The following is a 21184-nucleotide window of genomic DNA, read 5'->3' as shown; positions in this document are numbered from 1 at the left end:
ACTATATTTAATTTTTTTTTCTTTTTGTAAAAATAAAATTAAAATAGAAACCAGTGAGTACAGTGCATGCGTTAACTCTAGGAATAAAAAAAAAAAAAAAATCCAAAGAGGGGGGAAATTCAAACTTCATCCACAAGCCATAACTTGAGAGAATGAATGGTTCTATGATTAAAACCGGATTACACGCGAAAAACAACTTTGGATAGAAGCAGATGATGATGGCAAATTGGATCAGTCCATCCTTCCCTTTAGGATCCTCTCTTTAATCTCAGTTGGTGTCCTGCAACAATATCACCAACAAAGTGTATGTTTAAGAAGTGATTGTAGATAACACATTATGAGACAAAGCAGCCCATTGAGAAGAAATTGGAAACTTACACAACGTAGACATGCCCTCCCCAACCACTCAGACAATCACGGTCAACTGACGACAGAAGTGCTTGCGATATTGTCTCGAATAGTTCCTCAGCTTCCTGATAAAATCCCAATTTATTAAAACCAAAGTCTTGATGCATATAGGTCTCTACTAAAAATGGAAGATGGCTAACAGGATTAAAAAATCCTACAAGTGTTTATGCTCCCTAATTTTCACAGATTCTACTTTCCAAACTTCAACGCAGAAGTGTGGTGTAGGTAATTTGAGAATTAGCATTGAAGGGACTCGGTAATTAATAGAGAGGTGAAAAAGATGATAGTAGACAAACCATATCTGGCTTGTACATAGCTTCGCAGGCACCATACAGAGATTCTGAAGCAGTTCCAGAGACAACAAAATCTTTAGCTAACTCCCTGCATTTTTTACAACATCTCTGTCATTATATCAAGCAACAAACGATATGCAAGAGTAATAGACAACTCATTTTCGAAACACAAGTGAAACCAAATAAAAATACCAAACATATGAGTATGCATCATCAGAGAAACAACAACAACAAAACCTCAAACCCATACGTAAAATAAACCATCTCTACAAGTAACAAGAATTACAGACACTAGACGAACCGAGCTAATAGATATTGAATAAGAGAATCGACGTCAAGGAAAGGAAAGGAGATGAGGTTACTTGGCTCCAATGGAGTCCATGGTGCAAATAAAGGGCTTGTCATCTTCTCCCAAGCCAGCAATAACTGGTTGGCATAAGTAAGGACCAAATCTGAAACCAAAATCATGAGGCAGATACAAACTAAGCAATCTCACTCCTAAATCAGAATCAAAACACAAAGCACAGACCTTTTCTCGTAAAGAATGGCGGAGACAAGACTAGCGAAAGTCTCAGGCTTCATGTCTCTCTCTTCACGAAGCTGGTAGAGCTTATGACGAAACACCAAGCGCTGGTACCTTCAATCCATCCCCCAAAAAAGGAAAAATCTTTATAACAAGTTCAAAACGAGAAGAAGCAAATTAAACATCTGGAAGCTTCTTCCTTCTTACAGTGTTTGGACATCGGTGGCGAGACCAGAGAGGCCGATGAAGACGCGATCGTGGATCTTGGAGATTCTCTGGAAGTCAGTGGCGATTGTCTGGAGCTGCACACCGAGCCTACGATCACTGGCGATGGCGAAACAGTTCTTCCCAACCATAGCCACAACGGCACTTCCATTGTACTCGAAGATCTGCAATCGCCGCCATCGATTAGTTAGTCACCCATCATAATGAATCAACCAAAGAGACTGTTACTGATCAAAACTTACCGACATCGTGAAGATTAGGGTTTTCTGAGAGAAAAAGATTGGAGCTTTCCGAACGAAGAAGAAATCTCAGACGGAGGAGAGAGAGAGAGAGAGTAAGTAAAGTCGACGGTGGCTTGGAAGAAACTCCAGTCTCTTTTTTTGCCACTTCAATATAAGTTGTTGGGCCTATTAATGGGCTTATCACCTATGGGCTATTATTAGAGTGGTCTTTTCATTTTCTTTAGGACAGCCACTAACTATTCCAGTAATGCTTCTACTGTTTGTTGTACACACACAAAGTATTAAGTTTGAATCATAGAAAAATGCGAGATATAATTAGCTATGCAGTCTCTTACATAAGATCTTCATTTAGCAAAACCAGTAGAATCGAGATACGTGACACAGATTTGCCATTACAATACAAACAATCAGAAAGTATGAATGAAAAGTTAACAAGTACTAAAAATCAAGGTTTGAATGCCCTAAGAGAAACTGGTCAAGGGAAACAATGCTCTCTATGGAGGCTTCATGGCGTCAAAGCTAGCTTCATTACTTTTTCTGTTCCGAAGATTTAACCAGTTGGATAGACTGTGAGGACTGCAAGAGAGCTTTCTGTGCGGGTAACTCAGCAATGAAGAGCAATGTCTGAGCCCAACCAGCATATCCCCCATATTTAGACACAAATGCTTCTGCCACTCGGCTGCAGAGTTTAAGCGTCAGTTTGGCACCAGCAAGGTCTGGCACAAGGTACCTTGTTGCGATCTGGTTCATCACCCCAAAACAAAAGAGCTACTTTAGCCATCACCCAGCTAAAGCTAATCAAGTAACTACGATACATAAGCTCCAGAGAAGGTGGACTCTTTTACCTGCCAGACATGCGTATCAACGGGAATGGCACTATGCTGATCAAGGGAAAACAGAGCTATGCAAGCTGCTACCTTCGGACCAACCCCAGGCAATGTACACAGAGCAGCAATCGCATCTTGGAGATCCAGTTTGCGTAGAGACAGAAGCCATTCATCGCCACCACCTGGCTTCGACTGCAAAGCACTCACTGTACCCGTTATGTACTTCGCTCTGCTCACCCACACACAAGATGTAAACCAAAAAAAAATCAAAGTTGCCTACTTTAAAACAGAAGCAATCAAAGAAACAGGCCATGTAATGATTATCTAGCTGAAAACAAACATTAGTCTAAACCAATGCTATTGAAAGGTAGTAACTTTAGATAGTGATGACACACCTGTATCCAAAACCAGCCTTCCTAAGCTCATCCTCAGAAACCCTAGACAACCTTTCCAACGACGGGAACTGATGAAACTCAAACCCCTCAACCTCACCCAGATACAACCCCAAAGACGAGACGAAATCCACCATCTTCGTAATCCTCGCGATGTTGTTGTTCGACGAGCACAGAAACTGAATCAAACACTCCAACGGATCCTGCCTCAGCACACGCGCCCCGCCGAGATGCTTCGCCACCTCTCCGAAACGAGGATCCTTTATCTCGAAATCGGACCACAGCTCGGCTAGCGAGATCTCGGCGTTGAGAAAATCGAGCAGCGCGAGCTCTGCGGCTTTAGGCCTTGCGCTGCGGTGGAGGCAGTAGGAAACCGTGTCGTCTCCTGCACGCTGGCGGAGAGAGACGAGGTGAGGACCGATCGATCCGCTGTACTGAACCGGTCCGGTTTGTTTCCACCGGAATGTTTGACCCGTCGGGAATGTTAACGGCAGCGTGAGCTCCGTTTGGGTGAGTTTTAACGGGAGCCATTTTGGTGCTCCTGTTCTTTGTAGCTTCTGTTTGAGAATCGGAGTAGGGGGAGGAGAAAGTGGTGGTTTTGCGGCGGCGGAGATCGACGGTGGAGATGGGGGTCGAGGTCTCTTCATCGCCGTTGCTTGTTAACGGAACCACACACACCACTTCTTGTGCGGGACGGTTTGCCAATTAACCAATCTTTAATGTATCAGAGTAGGAGTACCCGGTTGAACCAATATCAAAATTGTACCAGATAATTAAAACCGAACTATAAAACTAATCCGGTTTCTATCAAGCGAAAACTTAAACCGAAAATCGGATTCACGAAGCTTGAATTTTGAAGTTCCAAACACTCTGTTTCGGCAACAAGGTTAGCTCGTTGTCGAGAATGAATAAATTGATCAGTTCCAAATCCATTTTGTTGTGAATGAAGAGGGGAACTTGTGTGTATTATTAGGTCGATCAACTGGTCTTTATATACATATGGTAATGACGGTCTAAGTACTGGATCGACATGAGATCGTACTTATCATTAACTAGATAATGACTAGCAATACGTAAGATAAACACCAACTATAATGTAGATAAACACAAGAGTAGATAGGCGCCAGTATGATCCTGCGGATGGGCTTGGCCCGTCTTGCTACACGGGCTGATAAATGGGTCGATCACTAAATGGTTTATAACACTTCCCCTTGATCGACACATCCGGTCAAGGTTCATTCATGCTTTGGATGTTGCCTCATTAAAACCTCTCTTGACAAACCCAAAACCCAATGTGGTAAAAAGGAAAACAAGACAGGAAAAAGAGTACAACACATGAACTCTCCCTGATGAATGCATCACCGAAGATCCTTCAGTCGACGCATGCCTATCTTCCATATGAGCTTCTTGAACGTTGAGGTTGGTAGTGACTTGGTGAAGAGGTCGGCTGAATTCTCACTCGAACGGACTTGCAATACTTGGACCTCTCCTGCCTTCTGAAGCTCGTGTGTAAAGAAGAACTTAGGAAGAATATGTTTCGTCCTATCTCCTTTAATGTATCCATCCTTAAGCTGTGCGATGCATGCTGTGTTATCCTCGTATAGGATGGTCGGTGGATCCTTTCCTTTGATCATACCACAAGTGGTACGAATATGTTGTGTCATGGATCTCATCCATACACTCTCACGGCTGGCTTCATGCATGGCTAATATTTCTGCGTGGTTAGAGGATGTGGCTGCCATGGTCTGCTTCATGGACCGCCAGGATATAGCTGTCCCACCGTGTGTAAAAACATAACCAGTCTGAGATCTAGCATAATGTGGATCAGAGAGATAACCTGCATCAGCAAAACCAACTAAATCTTCCTTAGATTTGTTAGTAAACATAAGACCCAAGTCTTTCGTTCCTTGTAGGTAACGAAGTATATGTTTAATCCCGTTCCAGTGCCTTTGGGTCGGACAGGAGCTGAACCTAGAAAGTAAGTTCACAGCAAAGCTGATGTCTGGTCGTGTGTGGCCAGCTAAATACATCAGAGCTCCTATGGCACTGAGATAAGGCACTTCGGGACCAAGGACTTCCTCATTTTTTTTCTTCGGACCAAATGGGTCAGTGTCCGGACCAAGACTTCTCACGACCATGGGGCTAGTCAATGGGTGAGACTGGTCCATATTAAATCTTTTGAGTACTTTTTCTGTATATGCCTTTTGATGCACAAGAATTCCATCTTTCATATACTCAAGTTGCAATCCCAAACAAAACTTTGTTTTTCCAAGATCTTTCATCTCGAATTCTTTCTTGAGATATTCAACAGTTTGGGAAATTTCTCCAGAGGTTCCTAGGATATTTAAATCATCTACATATACTGCAATGATTACAAAACCCTTATTGAACTTCTTTATGAATATGCATGGGCAGATCTGGTCGTTTTTGTATCCTTCTTTCAGGAGATATTCGGACAGTCTATTGTACCACATTCGACCTGATTGCTTTAATCCATAAAGAGACTTGTTCAATCTGATACAATGTTGTTCTCGAGAACTCTCTTTGTTTTTCAATTCAATACCATCTGGAATTTTCATGTATATCTCATTATCCAGTGGACCATATAAGTAGGCAGTTACAACATCCATTAACCGCATATCAAGACCTTCTCTTACAGCCAGACTTATTAGAAATCTTAAGGTCGTAGCATCCACCACAGGGGAATAAGTTTCCTCATAATCTATTCCTGGTCTTTGTGAGAATCCTTGTGCAACAAGTCGTGCTTTATATCTCACAACTTCTCCTTTCTCATTTCTTTTTCTCACAAAAACCCATTTGTATCCCACTGGTTTTATGTTGTGAGGTGTCCGGATGATCTGTCCAAACACTCCTCTCTTTTTCAGTGATTCTAACTCCACATTAATGGCTTCTTTCCATTTCAACCAATCTGGTCGTTGCATACATTCTAGTATAGATGTGGGTTCTAGATCCTTATTATCCATCAATTCGACTGCTACATTATAAGCAAATATATCACTCATGTCGACATGTTTTCTGTTCCATTTCCTTCCAGACATGACATAATTTATTGAGATCTCATTATTGTCAGGAACTTCATTACCTTGATTCTTAGCGTCCCAAGTATCTTTTGGTGGTACATGAGTTTCCTTTTCCATGTCTAGAGTTTCCACTTTGTCGGATTTCTTTGCACTCTTTCTTTTCCGAACTTCTTTGTCTTTGGAACCTACTGGTCTACCACGTTTCAATTGTGGTTTAGACGTAGTAGCAGCCTGATTATGTCCATCACGGACATCAAGTCTTATTGGTGCATTTGCAGCTGGTATGTATGACTTGGTTACTCTATTTGGGTCAGCAAAGGAATCTGGCAATCTGTTAGCTAGCTCTTGAAGATGTATAATCTTCCGGACTTCTAGATCACAATCTCTAGTCCGAGGATCCTGCCATGTTAAGGATGTTTGATTCCATTTTATATCCTGTACCAGCTTACCATAATCTCCCCCTAATGCTGGATACTGGGATTCATCAAAATGACAATCCGCGAACCTGGCCTTAAACAAATCACCTGTTGTTGGCTCTAGGTACTTAATAATAGAAGGGGAATCGTATCCAACATATACTCCCATCCTCCTCTGAGGTCCCATCTTTGTTCTCTGTGGTGGTGCTATAGGCACTTGGACGGCACATCCAAAAACTCTTAGATGGGATATATCTGGCTCATGACCCGTTAGTAGTTGGGATGGCGAGTATTTGTGCTCACTAGATGGCCTGATGCGAATTAGCTCAGCTGCATGTAGTACTGCATGTCCCCAAGCTGATACTGGGAGTTTGGTATTCATTAAGAGTGGCCGGGCAATCAGCTGGATCCGTTTTATAAAGGATTCAGCCAGGCCATTCTGAGTATGGACATGTGCTACAGAATGCTCCACACTTACCCCCATGGACATACAATAGTCATTAAAAGCTTGGGAAGTGAATTCACTTGCATTGTCTAGACGTATAGTCTTTAATGGAAAATCTGGAAAATGTGCTCTCAGTCTTATTATCTGAGCCAGCAATCTTGCAAGTGCTAGATTACGAGTTGATAGGAGACAAACATGTGACCATCTTGTGGATGCATCAATCAGGACCATAAAATATCTAAATGTCCCACAGGGTGGGTGTATTGGTCCACAAATATCAACTTGTATTCTTTCTAGGAAATTTGTCACTTCCTTATTCACTTTGGTACGTGATGGCTTAGTAATTAGTTTCCCTTGTGAGCATGCTTCACATGTGATATTCTTAGGGATAACTCTTTTTGTTTTCAAACTGTGACCATTTGAATTTGATATGAGTTTTCGCATCATGTTCGAACCGGGGTGTCCCAGCCGATTGTGCCAAAGAGTGAACTCTTCTTTGAATTCTTTATTCAAGACGGCATTAGCCTCAACAAGACTGGTCTGGGCATAATAAAGACCAGTCCCACACGCAGGTATAGTCTCAAAGACTTTCTTATTGCCTTGGGTGATTTTATAAATCTGTAGGAATTCTTTACTTCCTTCACCCATTGTTTCGATGTGGAAACCATTCAGTCTTATGTCTTTAAAGCTCAATAGACTTCTGTTTGAGCTAGGTGAGTACAAAGCATCTTCAATCTCAAGATGTGTACCTTTTGGCAATAAGATATTGGCGTGGCCATAGCCTTCAATTAAGCTAGCCGTGCCAGCTATAGTGGTGATGTTAGCTACCTTATGTGTGAGATGTATGAAAAATCGTTTGTCTCTCAAAATGGTGTGGCTGGTGCCACTGTCCACCACGATTGTATCCATTCCACTTTTCATTCTTCAAAAACAATAATCATAAAGTTAATGAACAATAATAAAATTTTCAGAGATGGTATCTTTAATGATCTAATTCTTAGGCATATGAGAAATGAAAAAAAAATTATTCATTCATAAGGATAAAGTTAAATCCAAAGCCAAACACTGATAAACAATCTTAAAGAACACCAAATCCAGGGGAAAACAATAAAAAACGATATGGAATTTTAATTCCTTATTTCAGTATGTCTGAAGTTTCAAACTCCATGTGATCAACTTTGTCTGACTCGTGCTGGTGATCCTGGACGTCTTCCAAGTCATCATCATCATCACCATCATATCCCGGGTCTCGAACCATGTTAGCTTCCGGGTTTCTTTTTAAGCTCTCCATGTAAAGCTCACACAAATGCTTAGGAGTTCGGCAATTCTTTGCCCAATGATTACCCATACCACATCTGTGGCATCGATCAGCTTTGATCTGTGGTTTAAAAGACACACTACGGCCTCGGCCACGACCACGGCTAAAGCCGGGTGTGGTACCGCGACCACGTCCTCGCCCGTGTGCTTTAAAAGAACCACGACCTCGTCCTTGACTTCTTCCACGGTTTGGACCGGGATGGTCATTGTGTTGGACAAGGTTACTCTCTTTCTTTGGCTCTATAGCCAGCTTAGAGATGTCGGGTAATGGAGCTGTACCAGGAGGTCTCATCTCACTGTTTTTCAATAACAGTTCGTTGTTAGCTTCAGCCAACAAGAGACATTCTATCAACTCAGTATATGTGGCGAAATTCCTCTCTCTGTACTGCTGTTGCAATACCATGTTGGTTTGAGGAAACGTGGAGAGAGTTTTATTAAGCATCTCTTCCTCGGTTACTTTTTCACCACATAACCTTAACAAGGACACAATTCTGAACAGGACTGAGTTGTACTCGTCTACTGATTTGTAGTCCAAGAACCTTATGTGTTTCCAATCATATTGAGCCTTTGGAAGCAACACCGTTTTCTGGTGGTCATATCTTCGCTGTAAAGCGATCCAAAGGTCATATGGATTTTCCATGGTCATGTACTGAGTTTTCAAGTTCTCTTGGAGATGGTGGCGTATCATGTAGATAGCTCTATACTTGTCTTTGTCACTGGAATTGTTGTCTTTGGTGATTGTGTCACCAAGATCTTTTGATCGCAGCATGATCTTTGCATCAAGCGCCCATTCCAGGTAGTTGTCACCATTGCTTTTCAAAGCACTGAAATCAAGATTCGCAATCTTTGACATCTGAAAAATATTTGTAGTTTATCCCCATTAGTAAGAAAATAATCGGATCATTCACATACTCTTTCAGTCGGATACAAGCAATGCAAGTAAATAACAATATTTTTTTTTCAATGATCCAAACGATTTCATGTATATGCAGGAAGGTAAAGTTAAACCTATACATCTAGGATAAAGTTAAATCCATTGCATGAAATCTGATCAGTTTTATCAATTTTCGACATGAAAGTAAACTAATCAGTATGAATGATCTATCCTAATCAGATGATTTCATGTGATATGCAGGAAGGTAAAGTTAAACCTATACAAAATCGAGATAAAGTTAAATCCATGCATGAAATCAGATTAGTATACATTTTCAAAAAAAAATGCAATCATTTCTTACTTTTATTTGTTTTAGATATTTATCAGATTAAATATAATGATTTGATAATGCTAGTATATCAGTAATAATCCGAAATTTATTTATTTTCAGATAAATACTAGCAATTCCTATTCCTAGTAGGATTAGGAAAAAAAATAAATCGATATTTTTCTGATAAATGTTGAAAATCCTATATATATATATTTTTTAAGATAAAGATATAAGGTTTAAAAATAGGAAAATCTAATTAAAATATATAATATATTGTTTTCAGTCGGATTTATCAAAAAAATCGGATTTATCTTTAAAATTTCAGATTTATCTATAAGAAATCGGATTTATCTTAAAAATATTAAAAAAATTCTTTCAAATTTGAGACAGGTTCTAGTCGATTTCAACATATCATAGAAAGACTTTAAACTTTCAAGAACAAGTTTCTAATGCAAGCAAACAATCAGATTAAGTTGATGCAGCAGTCGGATATGTAAAAAAAAATTGGTGTAATTGTCAACCTAAAAGGTTCTAGCAATTAACTCACATCAGGAAGATTAAAAAAATCAAACAAGCTTAAACAGGGTGAAACAAGACGAGATTTAAGCTTTGAAAATAGATTAGGGTTTTAGATTTTATTCTGCAAAGACATACGGCTGAGGGTTTAAATCCTTTTTGGTTTTGTTTTGAGTTTTTTGAAGATACCTGAACCTTTTGTGATGAGTTGAACGGTCTGTGAGGAGAGAGAGCTGCTGCTGGTTGCTGACAGAGAGAAAAGGAGGCGACTGGAAGAGCTTTAGGAGTCACCGGAAAATAGCAAGAGATCATTTGGTTTCTGATTTATGGGTGGTGGATTTTTGGAAGGGTTTAGAGACAAGGTCGTGCTGATAACGTGTTGTGAATGAAGAGGGGAACTTGTGTGTATTATTAGGTCGACCAACTGGTCTTTATATACATATGGTAATGACGGTCTAAGTGCTGGATCGACATGAGATCGTACTTATCCTTAACTAGATAATGACTAGCAATACGTAAGATAAACACCAACTATAATGTAGATAAACACAAGAGTAGATAGGCGCCAGTATGATCCTGCGGATGGGCTTGGCCCGTCTTGCTACACGGGCTGATAAATGGGTCGATCACTAAATGGTTTATAACACATTTGAGATTAAAATCCCTTTATACCAAAGCTGCAAAAACGATGCTGTTTCGATGGAGTAAAATAATCAGTTTAGTTTTAGCTAGATTTTGACCCGCGCAACCGCGCCGTTGTTTGCTTTCACTTTTCTAATACATAAATTATTGTTTTGAAACATAAGTAATATATATTTTTAACGTTAATGATATGCTTAAATGTTTATATAACTATCTATATATAAAAAAAATGTTTGCCTCCCTCCTGTTGCGCCACGTCATAAAATCGTTGATTGTGAGTGCGATACCTGTCTTCTTTGCCTAAAACTCATCGTTTCACTAAGTTTTGATGTGGGTTGATGCGTTTCATAATTGTTTACGGTTTAGTGGGCTTTTTGTTCACACCGTGATATAATCCAAATACAGAGAGATAGCCACTATAATGAAAACATATGTAAATAATGAAACTTTGGAAACAAGAAGGAAAAGAAAGAGCGTACCGTGAGTTTTTGGATGCTACTGACTTCGCCTTGGTTGGAGGCGATATCAACGGTGACGGTTCATTTCGCCGCCACCGTAACTCAATAACATTCAAGAGTTTAAAATTATTGGCGATGGGTTTTGCAGAGTATGAAGAGGCAAAGGGAAGAGGATGATGAGCAACAACACTGAAGAGGTTAAAAAAGAAAATCGAGCCAATTAATAAAAGTATTCTACAGTTTAAGCGGTGGCGAGTAAATCAGATCGGTTTCTCAATTCCGCTATGACTCGATCAAGAGAGAAATATAGTTTTTTTTTGTCCAAAGAAATATAGATATTATCAAAGAAAAGATTGCTCCGAACGAATCATAAAAAGATAAGGGAAGCAATCAAAGATTTTTATTTCATTTTTTAATTAGTTTTTGGGAATTAACATGAATGGAAGTGTCATACACGCGCAGAGACATGCGTGTTGGTGAGATATGAGATACATATTTTAAACTTAAAAGGGAAATAAACAGGAAGCAATGCGTTCAATTTCCATTGGGTCTTTTCTTTTGAGCCTTTTGTTTCAAAGAAAAACGACATAACATAACCGGATTTACTTCGGCTTAGTTTAGATTCGATTCAGCTTAAATGCATGCATGATTTTAAGCTACACAAGTTTCATTCAATAAATAAATCAACGGAAAATTTTATTGTAAGAAATTGAGTTAATTGAAATTCATAAGATAGAAAACAATAAATAATTAAATAAAATTTTATAATTATCTAGCTACTTATACTTATATAATATTTATATATAAAAATAACATAAATATATGATTATAATTAATATTTAAATACAAAATTCGGGCGTAGCCCGGGCCGGCCCTAGTTTCAAATACAATAATTTTAAAATTGACATGTTACAATTAGTCAATTGTTTAAAACTGTATGTATTTGTCACTTCTTATTATTTATCTTAGTGTATTTTTTAACATATTATATTATTTTTAAAATCACCTAAAAGGGGATCGGAAAGTATAGAACTGCCGGAGAAAAACCAGAAACCTAAAGAAACGAGACTAAGACAAGAACATACACACAAAGCACAACTTAAGATCCAGATCAAGATCTAAATCTAAGAAAGAAAAACCACAAGCGAGGGAAAGAAGATACTAGGAGCATGAAGCCCCACTCCGACGAACACGATTGGATTGCAAATCCCGATGCCACCGCAACTTCACGGCGTCCAGCGTGTTCGGAACCGGCTGATGATTCATTCAGGGTTAGTCTTCAGAGCTAGAGCCCAATCTCGAAGGGATCCCGCAGCCCCGAGCGCCGGAATCCATTGGAAAGCCGATCCTTGAACCTTTCTCCGCCAAGCTCCGCCGATAAATAAATTTATAACCAATAGTATTTTAGATAAATAAATTTATTTATAAAATCAATGTAATTTACAATTAATATTAAACTAAAAATAAGTATAAATTGCATTGAAATTGTAGTAAGACATTTTCGGGTAACAAGAAAAAAATAATAAAATGACATTGTCTTCACCAAGTAAACCGAATTATTGAGTTGATCCGTTTTTTTTTGTCAAGCGAAAACTTAAACCGAACCGAAGCTTGAATTTTGAAGTCAGACCTCGGTCTTCCAAAACCTCTGGCTCGGCAAGAAGGTTAGGTCATCGTCGAGAATGAATACATCAGAGAGACTAGCGAAAAGATATGCTGTGTTGCTCGGAAACTGGAAAGTAGAGCGACTCGGAGCGTAGTAGAAGAAAGCAATTGTACAACTTAGTTAAAGCTCTTTGCTTTTTAATTCAATTCTCACGAATCAGAGAGACCCCACGCATCTCTCCCTCTCTCCACCCACACAAAATGCCAGCTTCTGAAGGTAAATTCACGAAAGGAAACGACTTTCCATCTGTATCTCCCTCAAAATCCAATTTTGGATTGCGATTTGGGTTACCCATTTTACGAATTGATTTATCCCCCTTTGAGCTCCGTCGCAGATAGAAGAGGGAAATGGAAACGGCGGAAGCGAGGTGGGAGGAGACCGAAGCAAGAGGAGGAAGACATGGAGGAAGAAGACGAGGACAACAACAACAACGAAGAGATGGAGGATGCTGATAATGCCGATGAGCTTCACCAAAACGGCGGCGCAACACCCGATCCGGGACCCGGTGTTAACGAGGTAGTCGAAGATTCCGGTACTCGCATCTCTGATTTCCCCTCAGTGGTCAGGCGCGTGGTGATCCGGCCACACGCCTCTGTAACGGCTGTTGTGGCGGCTGAGAGAGCTGGGTTGATTGGGGAGAGTAGAGGGCAAGGCTCGCTTCCATCTCTGGAGAATATTTCGTATGGGCAGTTGCAGGCGTTATCTACTGTGCCAGCTGATTCTGTGTCGCTTGATACTGAGAGGAGTGATGGAGCGTCTTCTGCTTATGTTATCTCTCCACCTCTTATTATGGAAGGAGAAGGAGTTGTTAAACGGTTTGGGGATAAGGTTCATGTCTTGCCTATGCATTCAGGTTCGTTTCTATAGTCCTTTCAGTTCATGAGATTGCATATAAGACATATAAGTGTTAAACTATATTTGTCATACGTGTGATCTTTCTCTAAGATGTCTCAACAGGGCCTTACGTCGGTATATTCCTAAATGCATTAGATATAATCTTCGTTTTATCTAGTTTCTTGTTCCTGGTTTGTGTTACTCTAGATTTGAATATTCCTAGGTGTCTTATGTTGCACCTTGAATTGATTATGCAAAGTGTTGTCCTTCTAAATGTCACTTGGGCTATCTTCCTGTAGTCTTTGCAGCTCAGATGTATCCTCTTAATATTTTTTCTGATCATTATTTGAGCAGCTTGGTTTGCACCAAACACAGTGGATCGGCTTGAGAGGCAAGTGGTGCCACAGTTCTTCTCCGGAAAATCTCCAAATCATTCACCAGAAAGTTATATGCACTTCAGGAACGCTATTGTCTCAAAATACACGGATAACCCTGAAAAGGCACTGACGATATCTGATTGTCAAGGATTGGTAGATGGTGTCGACAATGAAGATTTTGCACGAGTGTTCCGTTTTCTTGATCACTGGGGAATAATCAATTACTGCGCCACTTCCCAGTGTCATCCTGAGCCTTCTAGGGATATATCAGATGTTAGGGAGGATTCAAACGGTGAAGTCCATGTGCCATCTGCTGCTTTAACATCTATTGAGAGTTTGATCAAATTTAACAAGCCCAGCTGTGGACACAAGTCAGATTCATCCGTGTCATGTTCGGATGTTGACCTCCCTGACTTGGACATAAGAATTCGTGAACACCTATGCGATAACCATTGCAACCATTGTTCTCGTCCGCTCCCAACTGTGTACTTCCAATCACAAAAGAAGGTTCTTATCCTACTTCCTCTACTTACAACGCATTTGTGTTTACTTATCTGATTTTTAGCAGATGTAATAGACTCACAAACCTTATCTTGCTTACTGTTTACAGGAGGATGTACTTTTATGCTCTGATTGTTTTCACCATGCAAGATTTGTTGCTGGACATTCTTGTATTGACTTTGTAAGGGTGGATACGACCAAACAGTACGGCGATCAAGATGGAGAGAATTGGAGTGATCAGGAAACTCTCTTGCTTCTTGAAGCTGTGGAACTCTACAATGAAAACTGGGTTCAGATTGCGGACCATGTTGGTTCCAAGTCAAAAGCTCAATGCATTCTTCATTTTCTTCGATTACCTGTGGAGGATGGTCTTTTGGATAACGTTGAGCTTCCAGGTGTAGCTTACCCGGCAAACCCTACAAATGGATATGACCATAAAGGAACAGATTCAAATGGGGCTTTACCAGGTGATTTTTTTTTTTTTTTTTTTACTTCATCTCAAAACCATTGTTTAGCTGTAGGCTTGCTTTTGAAATGCTATACTCATTGTGCGACTTTCTTTTGGCAGGATCTTCTGAGCAAGAATCTGAAACTGAGATCAATCTTCCTTTCGTGAAGTCTCCTAATCCGGTTATGGCATTGGTTTGTGAATTTTTATTCATATACGCTTCTCATTATCCTTGTGATCATACCATGTGATCCATGAATCCGTTGATATGAAACTTAAACTGTGTGCATATTTTAGAGAGTGTAAAAAGTTGGTCCTCTCTATTAACTATGATTCTCTGATACCTGAAACATTTTTAGGTAGCATTTTTGGCATCAGCAGTTGGACCTAGAGTTGCTTCGTCCTGTGCCCATGAGTCCCTCATGGTTTTATCCGCGGATGATAGGTTAGTGTGTTTCGTGATTACTACTATCCGTTTTCTAACTCTTTGTGGTAGCACTTTCATTCAACTTATCTTATGGACTTTTGCTGAAACTTTTCAATCTATTATTAAGGTCCAAATCTGAAGGAAAAGATCCCAGCTTGGTTGATGGTAAGGCACTTTGCTTGATTGTTCACTTTACAGTTAGTTTTTTTAACTCCATTGTTTTGTAACGTAATTGTGTCAAATACATATCTCCTTTGATGGTAAAAGAAACAACATGCCAAAACGGAGCGGAAGCACCGACTCCTCTGCCACAGGACAAGGTTATGGCAGCATTTAGAGCCGGTCTATCAGCTGCAGCAACCAAAGCAAAGTTGTTTGCTGATCATGAGGAACGTGAAATCCAAAGGCTTTCTGCAAATATCGTAAATCATCAGGTATAAATACAGCAGAACCTAGTTGACGTTGATAATTTATATGGTTTGTTGATAGTGTTTTATTGCTGATGTGCAGCTGAAGAGGATGGAGCTGAAGCTAAAGCAGTTTGCAGAAATCGAAACGTTGTTGATGAAAGAATGCGAACAAGTGGAGAAAACCCGTCAGAGATTTGCTGCAGAACGAGCTCGTATGGTCTCAGCAAGATTTGGATCACCTGGACAGACTAGTAACACTAATAATCTCCAAGGGATGTCTCTATCCACTGGTGGTGGTAACAACATCAATACTCTCCTCCAGCAACAACAAGGTTCAGCTTCCTCTTCTCAACCAAGCATCATCCCAGGATTCAGCAACAACCCACAACTCCATGCGCAGATGCAGTTCATGGCACGCCAGCAACAACAACAGCAAGCATTCTCCTTTGGCCCGAGATTACCTCTCAATGCTATACAGACCAATGCAGGATCAACGCCTTCACTGTTTGGCAACAACCAACTTAATAATAACCCTGCAGGTCCAGCATCCATCAACCAACCTCCATTTAGTCACCCGATGGTTAGGTCTTCTACTGGTTCTGGATCCGGGTCTGGCTTAGGGTTAAACTAAAACCCATCTCTTTAGCTTATTGTTTTGAGCGAAGTTATTGTCTTTGAAGACCGTAGTTATATGTTAGTGTTTTCATGTAGTATCAAAACTCTCTGGAATTATCATTGTGAATCAAAAACAGTTCTCTATATAAAAAAAAAATCATTTGCCATGGACTATGTTACTTAGGTTTAGGGCAACGAATGTAACGTAAGCTACAAGAAAGGTCTTATTCTAAAAAAAAAAAAAAACATATTGAATGAAAGACAAAAGAAGCAATATGTACACATTACATGGTCTAACCGAGGTGCGCACGAGCCATCATTAACATGACTTTTTTCTCAGACGAGCTTAGATCCGACTCGTTACGTTTCAGAGAAGAAGACGAAGAAGACAATGACGAATGCGGCGAGCTCCAGCTCGTGCCCACCGATCCCCTGCTTGAACCTTCCGACTGCGAAAACGTCGTCCCCGACTCGTAGAACTCGTCAGATTGTGATGACATCGAATCCTGATCACCGTCCTTCTTTTTCACGTCGCGGCTCTTAAGACTCTTCTTCAGCCCGATCAATGACTTGAGAAGACGCCACCGCCGCAAAGGAGAACCGGATTCGAGTTTACCTCGAGCTGATGAACTTCGCCAATAGGGAGACGGAGGTCCCGAAGCAGACGGTGGTTTGGGCTTGACATACGGAGGAGGGGGAGCGAAGGGAGAGACAGCGCGTGGTCTGGGAGAAGACGGAGGTGAGAGTTGTTGTAATCGGAGAGGATGAAGTTTCTTGGGAGGTTGAAGGAGAGTGGGAACATCATCTTTTGTCGCTGTCTTGGGGATACCGGGTCGGATCTCCCAGTTAAACGGCACAGCTCCGGGTCTCTTGAAAGAGCCGTCACCACCATCATCATCAACCATCGAGAAACAAACAATAAAAAACAACGTTTCTCTGATTAGTTCTTTAAGGTTATTACAACAACTTATATAGTTCAAGACCGATTATTTTTAGAACGTAAACCAGTTTCACAACAGTTTTTTTTATGTGAAACTAATCTTATTGACAGAATTTATTTGTGGGGGCATATATGTTTTCTGTATACACATTGGATGTGTATCCAAACCTTCCTTTTTATGTGGATGTTGAGTATCTACGTGTTGACCCAAATAAAGAGTATCTACGTAATTAAATACACTTTTTAATTTTATTAACATTTTTGGAGGATCTCACTGATATTAAAAAGGTAATATCTTCAGTAAAAAGTATATAATATTTACTATATTGACTGAAAAAGCATAAAATTTCAATTAAATAATACCACCATTTTTTCTATTTTATGATTTATGTATGACTTCAAAAAAAGTTTTGTTTACCAAAAGACCTACTGTTGTAACAAAACAAAACGGTAACAGCAGAATCAGGTTCCGTCTGCAATTGACTCCCAACTTTTTTTCGGTTGTAACCTCCCCCACGTTTTTAGTTGTCGACATTTAAGGAGTAATGATAACTCGACAAGTGCCATTATGACAATTCATACGTTTCAAAATCAACACAAGAACAATTAAAATTCAAACCAAGATGCAGAGCTTTAAAGGGTTTAGGGTTTAAAAGTCCATTTCTGAGAGTGCAGTAATCGTATTGCTTGCAACGTCCAGAAGCTGCAGGTACTCATCCGCACCATCTACAAGTCGCTGCATACATCAAAAAAGGGTACAATGATGATGAAACATATCTAAAAGATCCAAGTGACAGTGAAAGACACAAGTCTAAAAGATGTGAACTTGACTTAAAACTTGTTATGTAATTGAGCAGAGATGATGGTAACTATTCTCACATGAGTCTTTAACTAAATACATAGATGAGGCAGGAAGAGAAGTCTCACCTTATCTGTTTCAGCTAGACATTTGCAGATCTTAGCCTTTTGATTGTCTGTTATGTCATCACCAGCCTCAACGACTATATCAAATAGCTGAAAGGAGACTTGTATTAGACGTGGTTATGACCACTATTGCAAGACTTATACGTGGGGGGAGGGGGGGGTATAATAACCTGATTGATGATTTGAGATGCAGGATATCCTTCTGCAACTATGTTGTCCACTTGCTTGTTCGCAATATCGAAATCACCACTTTTGCATGCAGTAAAAAATCTCTTGACTACCTCCAGAGGGACTACCTGAAAGGTTCAAAAGACACCCAAAATTAACTATCTGACTTGAGTTTTATTTTTAATGAAACTACTATACACTTGCAGAAAAGTAGATTATCTTCATCCTTACCCCAGACACATTGAGTAAATCCGTAGAAGTTATTGTTGATCCAAACAACCGGGCACCACTCTATAATATTTAAGAGGAAAGACGAGATCAAAATTTAACAGTTAATATCGTCCATTAAATATATTTTACAATTTACAGACAGTTTCAACCAACCTGCAGATACGTGATAGCCCTCCGGAGATCACCTTGTGATATGGTGCTCAAAGTTGAAAGAGCCTACATGGAAATTACATAGTAGTATAAGCAGTTTTGACAAAGACTAAGCGAAAGAAAGAGCAGAGCTTGAAGCATATGTGCACACCTCACCACCAAGGTTGAGACCTTCTTCATTACAAATATGCAATATACGGTTACTCATGACTTCTTCAGAAAGTGGTTTAAACCTAAACTTCGCACATCTTGAAGCAAGGGGCTCTATGATCCTTAGGAATAAGAAAATGAAAGTTAAAAGGTTATCGAAATCGGCAGCTTCATAGTTCAGCGCTCCACAGAATGTTCTTCTTCATTACGACTTAGTAAGAATGTTATTCTACTAGTAACTCAATCATTAAATTTACGAGTCAATCATTAAACATTCCCAAAGAGAGAAAAATCGAAGAATGAATGACAGTGAGATACAATTGAATGGACGAGGAAATTAACCAACATCTAGGTACCATAGTAAAAGAATTTACCTGCTGATATAATTACATATGAAGAAGAATCTGGTGACTTTGGAGTAAGTTTCCATTGTGCGCCTCAAGGCGTTCTGCACAATCAGTCACATAGTTCATGGTACCACCCATTATTCAAAGTACAAAATGTTGTGGTTAAAGATGTTCAGAGTACCTGAGCATCTTCTGTCATCGAATCAGCCTCATCTAGGATGATGATCTTAAATGATGGGCAAGGATAACCACTGAAATATAATATTGTGGTCTTAGATGAAATGCACACAACACAACAAAAGCAGAAACGAGAAACTGGCAAAAAAAAAAAAAAAAAAAAAAAAAAGAAAGGTAATTGACAATAGCCAATAATATAAAAAGAAAGGAATTTTGCATACCCTTGACGGTTACTGGACCCAACAGCTACAGCAGCAAAATCCTTAATCTTTGTCCGAACAACATTGATCCCTCTGTCATCACTAGCATTCAGCTCCAACACCCTTGACTTGTACAATTCAGGTCTGCAATAAAAGACTCGTTAGTTAATTCACCTAAAACTCAAGTAACAAAAGAAGCTTAAACAAAGATTCAATTTGCCAGCAATCACATCAAAATAAATAAATAAAAAGCAAACAAACGACACTCTCATGTTATACAAACCCCCCCCCCCCCCCAAATAAGCAAGCTTAAACTAACTAACTTGACACACCCATGGAACAAAGAACAAGAAAACTTAGCTTTCAATTTGTTGGAAAGAAGATTAAAATTTCTCACACCTAAACACTTGCATAGCGACACCGCATAATGGATACTATTATATTGAATTTAAGTAACTGTCTAATTGGAAAACTTGGTATATCACAATGCAACAACACAGTCTGAGAGTAAATTATTCTCAGCATCCGCATTATCTTATTGGAGATAATCCGAAGCACAAACATGGATGTATGATATTAAAGGTTAGCACACTCAAATGAATCAATCAAGCAACTACTTGCATAGTTCAAATCATCAGAGTTTGAGGTTTGTATACCCAAATAGCTGGTGGGCGATGGCAAGTGCCGTAGTGGTTTTCCCTGTGCCTGGCGGTCCATAAAAGAGCATGTGCGGACACTGCAACGACAAAAACACAAACCCAGAATTGAGATCGAATCCGTCATCTAGGGTTTTCACAATTGTAACTGAAATCAAATATAATCATTCGAGATAATAGCCAAGAGTGTTCTGTCGGATTACGTTAGCAGTCTCTAGAGTGTTGGTGAGGACCCGAACCACCTCCTCCTGATGCGCCACGTCCTTCACCTGCTTCGGCCGGCTTTAAAACCAAATCGAGAAAAAAAAGAAGAAGATACCGAGTTAAAATCTGACAGAAGTTCTGTCGACGGGAGGATAAATTCAGTAAGGATAAGTCGTACTATTTCTCAACCCATGGCTGTGTGCTCTGAATAACTGGCGCCATTACTCTTTTCTCCTTCACAATAATACCATCCCAGTGAGGAGAGGAGACTCCTTTATAATTCCTTCCCGCTCCCGCCGTAAACCCTCCAACTCGATAAGAGGGTTTTAGAATATGATATACAACAGTCTCCTTAATAAAGTTTTATGCATGTGTATTATTCAAAATATGATACTCGGTGGATGTCCATAACCAGCCCAAACCCTAGAGAGAGACGGTCCAAACCCTAGAAAAAGAGGCGGCGGCCGCGGCGTCATGGAGAGAGAGAGGGAAAGTCGGCTAGAGACTTTTCATTCTTATAGTTTTCATATTTCATCAATGTTTATGATTTGTAATCTTTCCATTTATGTATTTCCATTTATCTCTTATGTAACCCTTATATAAATGGATCTCTTATTCATTAATAAAATGAAGAAATATTCAGACCTAAAAACTTCGTTTTACAACACGTTATCAGCACGATAGCCTCTAACACCATGAGCCTAAAACCAAACCCCTAAAACCCTAAACAAAAAGAATCTACCTCGGAACTTCAAAGAGGTCGTTCTCCCAAACCGTGAGGACCCAGAAAACGATCAAGATATCAAATC

The 21184-nt window shown here is 39.7% G+C and overlaps 6 protein-coding genes across 6 annotated transcripts; 1 reads left to right on the top strand and 5 right to left on the bottom strand.

Moving 5' to 3' along the window:
* Positions 1-2: 2 nt before the first annotated feature.
* Positions 3-1837, bottom strand: LOC106397178 (proteasome subunit beta type-3-A). Its single transcript, XM_013837748.3, has 7 exons — positions 1692-1837; positions 1432-1613; positions 1231-1338; positions 1064-1153; positions 705-789; positions 379-473; positions 3-280 (listed from the first exon to the last, which is right to left on the bottom strand). Exons 1-7 carry the CDS (start codon positions 1695-1697, stop codon positions 232-234), a joined length of 615 nt encoding a protein of 204 aa, XP_013693202.1. The 5' UTR covers positions 1698-1837; the 3' UTR covers positions 3-231.
* Positions 1838-1986: 149 nt separating this feature from the next.
* On the bottom strand, positions 1987-3621 carry LOC106402204 (N-glycosylase/DNA lyase OGG1). The gene is made up of 3 exons (XM_013842894.3): positions 2914-3621; positions 2537-2747; positions 1987-2432 (listed from the first exon to the last, which is right to left on the bottom strand). Exons 1-3 carry the CDS (start codon positions 3555-3557, stop codon positions 2220-2222), a joined length of 1068 nt encoding a protein of 355 aa, XP_013698348.1. The 5' UTR covers positions 3558-3621; the 3' UTR covers positions 1987-2219.
* Positions 3622-7947: 4326 nt separating this feature from the next.
* Positions 7948-8982, bottom strand: LOC106399952. Its single transcript, XM_022702446.1, has one exon. It carries the CDS (start codon positions 8980-8982, stop codon positions 7948-7950), a length of 1035 nt encoding a protein of 344 aa, XP_022558167.1.
* Positions 8983-12572: 3590 nt separating this feature from the next.
* Positions 12573-16395, top strand: LOC106401329 (SWI/SNF complex subunit SWI3C). Its single transcript, XM_013841829.3, has 9 exons — positions 12573-12832; positions 12951-13469; positions 13805-14334; positions 14438-14795; positions 14897-14970; positions 15136-15221; positions 15331-15368; positions 15471-15637; positions 15714-16395. The coding sequence occupies exons 1-9, from the start codon at positions 12817-12819 to the stop codon at positions 16242-16244; spliced, it is 2319 nt and encodes a 772-aa protein (XP_013697283.2). The 5' UTR covers positions 12573-12816; the 3' UTR covers positions 16245-16395.
* On the bottom strand, positions 16355-17361 carry LOC106401330. The gene has a single exon (XM_013841830.3). It carries the CDS (start codon positions 17131-17133, stop codon positions 16522-16524), a length of 612 nt encoding a protein of 203 aa, XP_013697284.2. The 5' UTR covers positions 17134-17361; the 3' UTR covers positions 16355-16521.
* Positions 17362-17565: 204 nt separating this feature from the next.
* On the bottom strand, positions 17566-20704 carry LOC106397437 (replication factor C subunit 4-like). The gene is made up of 12 exons (XM_048756793.1): positions 20554-20704; positions 20375-20453; positions 20172-20251; positions 19537-19659; positions 19320-19389; positions 19166-19239; positions 18793-18913; positions 18645-18707; positions 18492-18551; positions 18263-18388; positions 18096-18182; positions 17566-17904 (listed from the first exon to the last, which is right to left on the bottom strand). The coding sequence occupies exons 1-12, from the start codon at positions 20595-20597 to the stop codon at positions 17818-17820; spliced, it is 1014 nt and encodes a 337-aa protein (XP_048612750.1). The 5' UTR covers positions 20598-20704; the 3' UTR covers positions 17566-17817.
* Between the last annotated feature and the right edge of the window lie 480 nt (positions 20705-21184).

Source organism: Brassica napus, chromosome C5 (assembly GCF_020379485.1).
Source record: "Brassica napus cultivar Da-Ae chromosome C5, Da-Ae, whole genome shotgun sequence".
NCBI lineage: Eukaryota > Viridiplantae > Streptophyta > Magnoliopsida > Brassicales > Brassicaceae > Brassica > Brassica napus.
Note: the sequence above shows the minus strand (reverse complement) of the source record. Positions and strands in the feature narration are given on the sequence as shown.

What these genes read in the sequence shown, in the direction of transcription:
- LOC106401329 (XM_013841829.3), top strand. An exon ending in AGATCCCAGCTTGGTTGATG is followed by an intron (nt 15,369 to 15,470) that starts GTAAGGCACTTT and finishes TGATGGTAAAAG; the next exon opens with AAACAACATGCCAAAACGGA. An exon ending in CAAATATCGTAAATCATCAG is followed by an intron (nt 15,638 to 15,713) that starts GTATAAATACAG and finishes GCTGATGTGCAG; the next exon opens with CTGAAGAGGATGGAGCTGAA.
- LOC106397437 (XM_048756793.1), bottom strand. Translation starts at nt 20,597, where the DNA reads ATGGCGCCAGTTATTCAGAGCACACAGCCATGGGTTGAGAAATA. An exon ending in CGATGACAGAAGATGCTCAG is followed by an intron (nt 19,240 to 19,319) that starts GTACTCTGAACA and finishes CTGATTGTGCAG; the next exon opens with AACGCCTTGAGGCGCACAAT. An exon ending in ATTTACTCAATGTGTCTGGG is followed by an intron (nt 18,389 to 18,491) that starts GTAAGGATGAAG and finishes TGAACCTTTCAG; the next exon opens with GTAGTCCCTCTGGAGGTAGT.
- LOC106401330 (XM_013841830.3), bottom strand. Translation starts at nt 17,133, where the DNA reads ATGGTTGATGATGATGGTGGTGACGGCTCTTTCAAGAGACCCGGAGCT.
- LOC106402204 (XM_013842894.3), bottom strand. Translation starts at nt 3,557, where the DNA reads ATGAAGAGACCTCGACCCCCATCTCCACCGTCGATCTCCGCCGCCGCA. An exon ending in AAGGCTGGTTTTGGATACAG is followed by an intron (nt 2,748 to 2,913) that starts GTGTGTCATCAC and finishes GTGGGTGAGCAG; the next exon opens with AGCGAAGTACATAACGGGTA. An exon ending in TTGATACGCATGTCTGGCAG is followed by an intron (nt 2,433 to 2,536) that starts GTAAAAGAGTCC and finishes GTGATGAACCAG; the next exon opens with ATCGCAACAAGGTACCTTGT.
- LOC106397178 (XM_013837748.3), bottom strand. An exon ending in GCCATTCTTTACGAGAAAAG is followed by an intron (nt 1,154 to 1,230) that starts GTCTGTGCTTTG and finishes TTTTGGTTTCAG; the next exon opens with ATTTGGTCCTTACTTATGCC. An exon ending in CTATGTACAAGCCAGATATG is followed by an intron (nt 474 to 704) that starts GTTTGTCTACTA and finishes GGATTTTATCAG; the next exon opens with GAAGCTGAGGAACTATTCGA.
- LOC106399952 (XM_022702446.1), bottom strand. Translation starts at nt 8,982, where the DNA reads ATGTCAAAGATTGCGAATCTTGATTTCAGTGCTTTGAAAAGCAATGGT.